Below are 9,187 nucleotides of genomic sequence, written 5' to 3'. Positions count from 1 at the left end.
GGTCTGGGTGTTCTGGAACACACACGAGGGAGCGGGCTTAATGAACCGTGTGCTGTTTCTGCTGAGGTGGGCAGAAACAAGAGAAGCGCAGGTGTGGAAGAGAGTCAGGACGCCTGTCCAGAGATGGGCGCCACACACTGGAGAGCTCCGGTTTTATTAAACGTACTGCAGATCCCGTGTTTATAGTCAAACAAGTAAAAGCCACCAAACCAATTATAAGATGGAACAGAAACAGATGAAAAATACTGTCATCAGACGAGGGCTATGTCACTGAATATTTTCCAAGTCTAAACTCCTTCTTAATGAAACCTTTGGAGATCGCAGAAATGCAAGTCAAGGGGAGTGTGGAGAGAGTGTGTGTGTGTGTGTGTGTGTGTGCAGATACGTATCAATTTCCACTTGGCTCTCCTATAGGAATATTAAGATCGGGCGATGAAGGAAGAGGGAAGGAAGCCTTTGGCAGGCTACAATCTATGTGAACTGGCATCGTGGTGGTGGGATGATGGAAGAGTGAGGAAAAGCAGGGGCATGCAGAACTGTAACCGAGAAGGTGTGGAAGAAACGAGCAGAAGTGGCACCCAGCCAAACCTCAGAGAGCAGTGGGGAATCCCTGGCATTGAGAGACAATCCCTGCAAACAGGAACCGATCCCCCAAGACTCTCGCTTTGGGACCTAAGCTCCCTTCCTCCCCACATTATAAACACTCCAGTGCTGATGGTAGCAGTGCAGGTGGCAGCCCCACAGAGGCCCGGGAGCCTCTGGAGATCTTTTATCGTATCCCCTGAACGAGCCTAAGGGTATAAAGGAGAGAAAGGAAATGTGTTTGCATCAATAAATCCAGACAGATGGTAATTTTTTGCATTAAAACAACATCCTTTTAAGAATTCTCATAAGCAAACACCTAAGATCTCTCTCCATACTTAGTCAGCTTCTAGGAGACTGTGTTATATCTTACGACCTAGCAGATACTCCAATACTTGGTAGGTCTTTCTCTTTCCCCCCAAATACTGTTTCGTCCCTTTCCCTACTCACCATCTCCTCCTAACTTCTAACAAGTCAACTTTAGTGAGATGTGGTCCTATTTCACACTTACTGTAGTTTTGTCTCCAGCAAGTTCAGTTTCTGTCGATCGACATAGCGTGAAAAGAGGGACACTAGGTTTGTGGGTTTGGAGATGGGCTTGGCCAGGACTGCCTGGGGGATCCGCAGAAGTTCTCGGGTTGCCATGAACATCACCTCTGTCCTGATAGGGAAAACCGAAAACACCCACCATGAGACAGCGAGAGAAGAATATCTAAAAGGACAAGCGGTAAGAGAAGAAACATAGCCCACACTGACCACTGGTTGTTTGGCGTTGATTCCGTAGCAGGGTCTGAACTCTGAAGGTCTTCCCCACGGCTCAGGACAACGAGGAGCAGTGACAGGCCAAACTACAAGGGGGAAGAGGAGATGGAAGGAGTCAAACAACACTGCATCTAATCCCCTGCCACCTCTGTAGAGGGGACCCCTGCTGCATTCTCTCTGAGTGCTGTGGCTGTCTCCTGACTTCACTACAGGGGCAGCAGCGACTGAGTGGCAGACAGAAGGTCACTGTGCCTCCAGTCCTCTCTGGCTGACTCCACTCCCCGAGACCAAGAGGTCATTCTAGCAGCCACAGAGAGCCTGCCTTCAAGCTTTCTTTCATTTACTGGCACCCAAGTGGACTGCACAGGGAAGTCATCCTGCAGCCTTCCCTACAATTAGCTGAGACCCTGTGACCAAGTCCTGGCCAGTGAGACTGAGATTAAGTAGAAGTTGTTGGTTACACCTCTTGAGAAAAGGAGAGAGAGCCAGTCTACACCACTTTGTCCTCCACAACTAGCACCCTCCCTACGTGAAGCCTCACCTTGGACCATGAAAAAAACGGATCCCACCTGGGTCCCTGGTGACATTGTGGGGCCAAGATACTTAGTTTAGTTCACACAAGACACATATGTTGTAGAAGCCACTGCGATTTCTAGCCGCTGGCCCTTGTAGCATTACACACCTCCTAACTGAAAGAAGCCTTATTGACAAGTTCTTACGGCTGGAGCTGTGTGAGAGTCGGTTCCAACTCAGAGCGACACTAGAGGGTTTATGAGATGGTAAATCTTTGCAGGAGCAGAGATTTCTCCCGTGGAGCGGCTGGTGGGCTTGAACCACCAACCTTGTGGTTCATAGTCCAGTGCTGCTCTGTTACGGCAGCCATTATTGTCTCTGTAACTCAAACGTTGTTGTTATTGTGAAGTGATGTTCCTACTCATACCAACCCTGTACAGGAGTTTCAAGGAGTGGCTGGTAGGTTGGAACTGCCAACCTTGTGGTTAGCAGTCAAGTGCTTATCGTACAGTGCCACCCCAGGATTCTGCTACAGTACGTTCTTCAGTACCGTCAAGTCAGTTCTGACTCATAGTGCCCCTGTACAGGGTTTCTGAGATGTAGCTGGTGGGCTTGGACTGCTGACCGTGTGGTGCGCCACACCAGCTCATAGAGTTGAGACGCACACGTGCAAGCCCACCTTGTTCTGGAGCACAGCAGTGAGGTGAGGGTTGGAGGGTGCTGGTGCGGCTCCACTCTGAGGTAGGTTCATTAGCTGTCGCAGAAGGCTGGTGACAGTCACTGACGGAAGATGATAGAGGAGGAGAGAGAAGGGACCCAGTAAGCATGGCAGCACCTTCAACAAAGAAAGGAAAGCATTACATGCCGACAACTGCACCTTCTTCACACAGTGCCCTCCTGGCAGTGCGCAAGGGGGAGCGACACTCAGCTGTGCACAGAGCACCCCAGCAGGATTGGTCCAAAAGGGGTGACGGGTTTGCAGGTGCTACTGGAGTCTTTACAGTGAATTCTAACATTGAAAACACTTCCTAATAGAAACGGAGTGAAGGTTTATAGAGTAGAACATCAGTTTTCCATTCAACAAATCATACACTTGGTTTCATCCTGATTGTATTCCTCACTTCTCCCACTTCCTCCCTGTGCAATAAGGTTTTACTGACAACTTTCTCATCTTCATTTGCTCTCAAACGTCTCACGACTTCGTGAGACTCTAAGATGTGAAATCACTTCTCAAAAACACATCCAGATCCATGTAACAATACAACATTAATACTTCAGTTTACATCACACAGAGTTAAAGAATTCCAATGTGCCAGGCACACATGTGGGCTGAAAACGGTCAACAAGACACAGACCCTCCAGATTCACAGTGCAGTGGCTAAGACAGGTAAACTGAAAATTCCAACACACTGTAAAACAGCTCACAGTTCAGAGTGCTACCGACTTAGCCAACAAGTATTTCCACATAAATTGGATCCCGTCTTATCTTTATAAAAGTTCAGTCAGAAAAATGGGAACATCACCATCCAATTTTTATAGATTATCAGGGAAACTAAATGATGTGCTTAATGACTTGAATTCTAGCCTTCTAGTCATTTATTTCTTTTTGCTAAGTGACCCGGCCAGGGACATTGGAATACATTGCTACCAATAGAAGGAGGTTTGAACACATGAAAATAAACCAAAGGCGCTTCCAGAACGCAACATGCAAGGCAGAAAAGTGTTTGTTGGTTTTAAATGACACTGGAGGATGGAGACTAGACTGGGTACTTGTTAGAGTCTGCTCTAGAGAGGTTTTACTGTGGATATTTTTACATACACATGAAAGGACTGATGTAACGAAGCCAGGCACCAACCACTCAATTGTAATAGTGACTCAAACATTTTGCCTGGCTCATCAAATCTATGTACCTTACACATTGTACCATTTCATCCATAAATACTTGTATCTCTAATAAGAAAATACTTTTAAAAACAAAAATCTTACAATATTACCACACTTAACAAAATTAACAATCCACAAATATCATCCGTTATCTACTCCACTTCAAATTTCTCCAGTTGTCTCAAAAATGCCTGTGAGCAGCTGGTTTCCTAATGATTCAAATAAGAACCACACGTAACAATTGAGTGATTGTTGTTGTTGTTGTTGTTAAGTGCCGTGGAGTCGGTTCTGACCTATAGCAACCCTGAACAGGGTTTCCGAGGCTGTAAATCTTTACGGGAGCAGAAAGCCTCATCTTTCTCCTGCGAAGCAGCTGGTAGTTTCGAACTGCTGGCTTTGCGGTTCACAGCCCGATTCTTAACCATTACGCTACCAGAGCTCCTTATAATGGGGTGATTAAGGCCTTGTAAGTATCAGCAGTTCCTTGCTACTGCCCCTTCCATCTCTTAAAACAGTGGGGTCAGCTATCTACAGCCTGGAGCTGGCTACCTGCCTTCCAGCCTGTCACTTATCCGATTCCTCCATGCTCAGCTTTCCCTATAAAGAGCCAGAGCTAGAAGTACGATTAGATTTACATTCATTGTGAGGTGGGCCAAGAAAACTTTCTGGGTACAGCTGGGCGCTTTCTATTTCAGCACATGCATATGCAGCATACGCAGGAGTCTTACTGTGATGCTGAACGGTCTTACTGTTAGCTGGATTGCTAACAGCAACGTCGATGGTTCAAACTGACCAGGCATTGCTTGGAAACCTTATACAGGGTCACTATGAGTTGGACCCGACTTGACAACACTTAAGAACAGGAGCACATTGAAGGGTTATGGGAGCAGATAGCCTCATCTTTCTCCCATTAAACTGCTGGTGGACTTAAACCTCTAACCTGTGGTTACATCCCTAAGCCTACGCCACAGCATCATCAGGGCTCCGTTGGCCCAACAAAGTGTCCAACAAACAGGAATTTGCTGAATGAATGGAGCTCTCGTCAGCCTGTTGTCCATCGATGAGCGTCTCTGAGTTGCTGATGCCACAGCCTCAACAATTTACACGCACCCAGGTGTGGCTCCATAAGCATGAACTGTAAGGTCGGCAGTTCAAACTCAACAGCCGCACCTTGGAAACCCTATATGCAGGGTCTCTATGAGTCGGTACTGACTCAATGGCACTGAATAACAACAATAAGGTAGCTGTCAATTTTTAGTCTGATCTTATATTTTGTAGGATAAACCTCAAACCTGTAAACCTTTCTTCAAATACATTGTTCATGCTTGGGATCTTTGAAAAATGTACTTGTTTTATCCCACTTCACTTTTCCCAATGATGAGACCAAAATTTGTTATTCATTACTTCCAAAGATGCTAAAATTTAAAGGAGCTACAGAAGGAATAATTTCCAACTCTTTGATGTCAGACCACATTATAGTAGCCCAGCCTTGTTTGTTTTGGGGGGACTAGTGTGCTGTGGGCTAATGCACTGGACTGCAAAGTCAGTTTGGTCCACAAGGTTGGAGGTTCAAGCTCAACAGCTGCTCTTTGCAAACTTTATACAGGGTTGCTATGGGTCGGAACCGACTCGATGGCACTAAACAGCTACCACCACCTAGTACTCAACTGTAGTCTAATAAACTCGCAGCTTGATTCCCGTAGTTTTTATTATCCTGAATTGCACACTCATTAACACAGGCCCCTTGTCTTACTGTTTTCAGTTCCTTGGTCTTCTCAAACGATTCTAAATTTTGCTTATCTTTCAAGTGCTATGACAGAAGTAAGCAGTGAGCAACTCTAAGCGATTAAAGAGTTATCTTGTAAACTAGACCATCACATTTCAAATTCCAGCTTAGTTTATAGCATGTGGAAATTATTGAAAAGCAGTGGCCCAATGCCTATGGGAAACCATGCCACTACTTCCACAGGCTGGTATTCAGCTACGGGCAAGAGTCCAATGAGTGATACTGTATATCCAGCAAAGGGAATGATCCCAAAGTTTTCAAACTTCAGTGAGAGTCAGACTGAGCTGGGGGGACCCTGTGAAAGAGAAGCCTCATCTTTCGTCCGTGGAATGACTGGTGGGGTGGTTTTGAACTGCTGACCTTGTGATTAGCAGCCAACGTATAACCTGTTATGCCACTAAGGCGCCATGTTTGGGCTCGGGCTAAATTATTTGCTTCCCAAGTAATCCAGATGTAAGTGGTTGCACCTTTACAAGTGTGCCAAGTAGGATGGAGCTGTTGTTTTACTCATGCTTAGCTTATACAGGCTACTCAACCAAAAACCAAATGAAAAACGGGCCTGGAGTAGTTATGGCTTAGCTATAAATATTCAAATTATACTGCCAAAGGTAATAGGAAGTAACAAGAAAAAGGTGGTGGTGGGGTGGAGAGGAAAAGAAGTATCGATTCTAGAAATCTTATCAGCTATGAAAACCCAAAGGAGAGATGCCCTGTGGAGAATCACCTCATCCTGCACATCTTTCTTGATAAGGAAAGGGAGGTTCCTGGCCGTTGTCATGACGATGTCAGCTGCTTGCTCTGTGGAGAGGAAAGGAAGAATCCGGGCAACCATTCTCTTCCCTTTCCGGATACACATGATCTGTACAAAGTGGTCATCACTTGGCCTGCAGGAAAGAGAAGTGCCAACTCAGGTCAGCAAGAGCAGCAGAAGAAACCCTCATTGTGTCCCTTGTAAATTGTTCCTGAAACCCTTAACTGTGCATTTGCTTTCACTTTAGAATAATGTGAACTACAGAATAATGGGGATTACTTCTCTAACTCTCAACTGGGCAACAAAATCATCTTACAAGTTTCAAAAACAGAAAATCACCTAAAATTCTAAACTCAAACATTTGGCCAACCTTTGATTTCCTTTCTTGACTTTTGGATGATGATATAATTAACACAAGGTTAACGAAGCAAACGCTGAAAACACATACAAGCAAAAAAAAAAAAAGCAAATAAAATTTGTAATTTCAGAGATGATTCTATTAGGGTTAAACACCTCTTTGCTATCTAGTGTACATTGTCCGTCATAAATAAATGGGCCTAAAGGGCGAAGAATAAACGTAGGAAAGGTAGATAATAATGTTTGAGCAAAAGACAAATATATTTAATGTTACAGAATTATACATGTGAAGAATGTTGAAATGACAAATATTCTGTTACCAACACACACACACACATGACCACTGAATTCAGGTGAACTTTAATTTGTAACTTGATTTTCTTCACTAACAACTTAGGAACACTTTATCATGTCAATCAACAGTCTTCAATTATATTTTAGTGCCTGCACAGCACTCCAGTCTGATGTGTTGTTGTGTAGTGCCGTCGACTTGGTTCCGACCCATAGCGACCCTGTATAGGGTTTCCGAGGAGTGGCTGGTGAGCTTCAACTGCCAACCTTGCAGTTCAAAAGGTTTTGCAGTCTAGTGCATTAACCCACAGCGCCACACCAGGACTCCCCAGTCTAAGGATAAACCATACTTAATCAGCCCAACTCCAGACAAATCTTGTTCTTATGTCTTGTTCTATGCATGCATGCCCTGATGGAGAGGAGGCAACAATTTTCTCAAATGGGCAAGAGGTATGGAACTCACTAGGTGATAACCTTCTTGTATTTGTCAAATAAATATTTGTGATTTACAGAACACCTCCCATTAGCAAGATGGGTAGGGGAGAGATGACAGAGGTATAGAGAAAAAGAGAATCTTAAAAAAAAAAGCTTAAATCTCCACTGGAAAACTGACGTATTGTACGGAAACCCCAGGGGAGTATAAATGCTTATACTTCCCACCTTAGTAGTAAAGAAAATACATAGAGATTACAAGGTTGAACAGTCTAATAGTCAAAAGCCAGGTATAATCAATAAACTCAAAAACAGAAAACAAAGAACATTCACTGAATCTTTAGCACCCAGCCCAATCCCTCGTTGATATGGATGGAGTATGTTATCTGTTGAATCAATGAAAACTACAGATGTTCAGGGACTGTGGTAACTCCTGGTTCCATATAATACGCACTAGAACTGAGAACCACAGGATCTGCAGTTCGAGCCTACTAGCCACTCCATAGGACAAAGATGAGGCTTTCTACTCCCCGCATGATTTAGAAAGCTTCAGAAATCTATGAGTTGGAACCAACTTGAAGACACTTAACAGCAACAACACAGATATTCAGGATAGAGAGAGACTTTGTTTTCCTGATTGGTGAGGATTGCTCTTGTTAAGTGCCCTTAACTCAGTGAACCTGTATAGGGTTTCCGAGGAGTGGCTGGTGAGTTTGAACTGCTGCCGACCTTGCAGTTCGAATCAACCTTGTGGTCTGGGGAGGGCTGTTAAGTATTTTTAAAGCTGCGTTTGTGTTGGGCCAGGAGTATTGACTTTTGAGTTTCCAGAGACGGAAAGAAGGGTAGTCTCCACAAAGGCCACAATGACGACGACCTATTTTGAATGAATACAGAGGTAGACTGTTGAACAGATCCACCACGAGAAGAAACTGAACAGGATACAAAAACTCAGCCGTAAAAGGACTGGGTTCAGATGACTTCACTGGAGAATACCAAACATTCAGCGAAGAATTGACACTTAATTCCACTCAAATGATCCCAAAACAGCGCTGGATGGAATACTCCTCAATTCATTCTACGAAGCAAGCATGACCCTGATACCAAAGTCAAGCAAAGATACCTGTAAAACAGAAAATGACACACCAGCATCCTTCAAGAGGAGTCCTGCTATGGCGTTAGAGGATAAGCACTGGACCACAAGTTGAGTTTGAACTAAAAGATTGGCGGTTCAAATCCACCAGTGGCTCAGCATCCCTCTACATGGCCCGGTGCTATATTCCACAGCGCCACGCTAGAGCTATGTCAGACAGATGCAAATCAAAACAAAGAGATATCCCAAACCAACAATAACAGCAGGTTTTAAAAAAGCAGAAAACAATAAATAAATGTTTGCAAGGGAGTAAAGAGATTGGAACTCTCATAGAATGCTGGTAGGGCTGTACAATGATACAACCACTGTGGAAAACAAGATGGTGCTTCTGTAAACAACTGGAAACAGAAATATCTTCTGACCCAGCAATTCCCTTCTAGTATATAGTCTAGAGAAATAACATGACAATAAATAGATGTGTGCTAAACCACATCATCAGAGCATTATTCATATTAGCAAACAGATGTAAACAACTCAAATGTCTATCAACACATGGTAGAGACACACAAAGAAACATTAAAGAAAAATGAGGAATCTGTGAATACCTTACTTATGACATGGGTGAACCTGGAGGATGTTATGCTGCGTGAAATAAGTCAATCACAAAAGGACAAATATTCTATGAGATCACTATTGTGGTAAGTCAAGAAAAGGTTTACAGACAGAAACAGTCTTTGA

At 44.0% G+C, this 9,187-nt stretch overlaps 1 protein-coding gene across 1 annotated transcript in view; it reads right to left on the bottom strand.

The window, feature by feature from the left end:
- Positions 1 to 511: 511 nt before the first annotated feature.
- Positions 512 to 9,187, bottom strand: part of PATL1 (protein associated with topoisomerase II homolog 1 (yeast)) — a 34,810-nt gene continuing 26,134 nt past the window's right edge. The window contains exons 15-19 of the mRNA XM_006876466.1: positions 6,253 to 6,412; positions 2,537 to 2,692; positions 1,339 to 1,430; positions 1,094 to 1,243; positions 512 to 791 (exon numbers count right to left, since the gene is read on the bottom strand). Of these exons, the coding sequence (XP_006876528.1) occupies positions 770 to 791; positions 1,094 to 1,243; positions 1,339 to 1,430; positions 2,537 to 2,692; positions 6,253 to 6,412 (580 nt within the window). The 3' untranslated portion in view covers positions 512 to 769. The remainder of the gene's footprint in view (positions 792 to 1,093; positions 1,244 to 1,338; positions 1,431 to 2,536; positions 2,693 to 6,252; positions 6,413 to 9,187) is intronic.

This window comes from Chrysochloris asiatica, unplaced genomic scaffold (assembly GCF_000296735.1).
Source record: "Chrysochloris asiatica unplaced genomic scaffold, ChrAsi1.0 scaffold00381, whole genome shotgun sequence".
Lineage (NCBI taxonomy): Eukaryota > Metazoa > Chordata > Mammalia > Afrosoricida > Chrysochloridae > Chrysochloris > Chrysochloris asiatica.
Note: the sequence above shows the minus strand (reverse complement) of the source record. Positions and strands in the feature narration are given on the sequence as shown.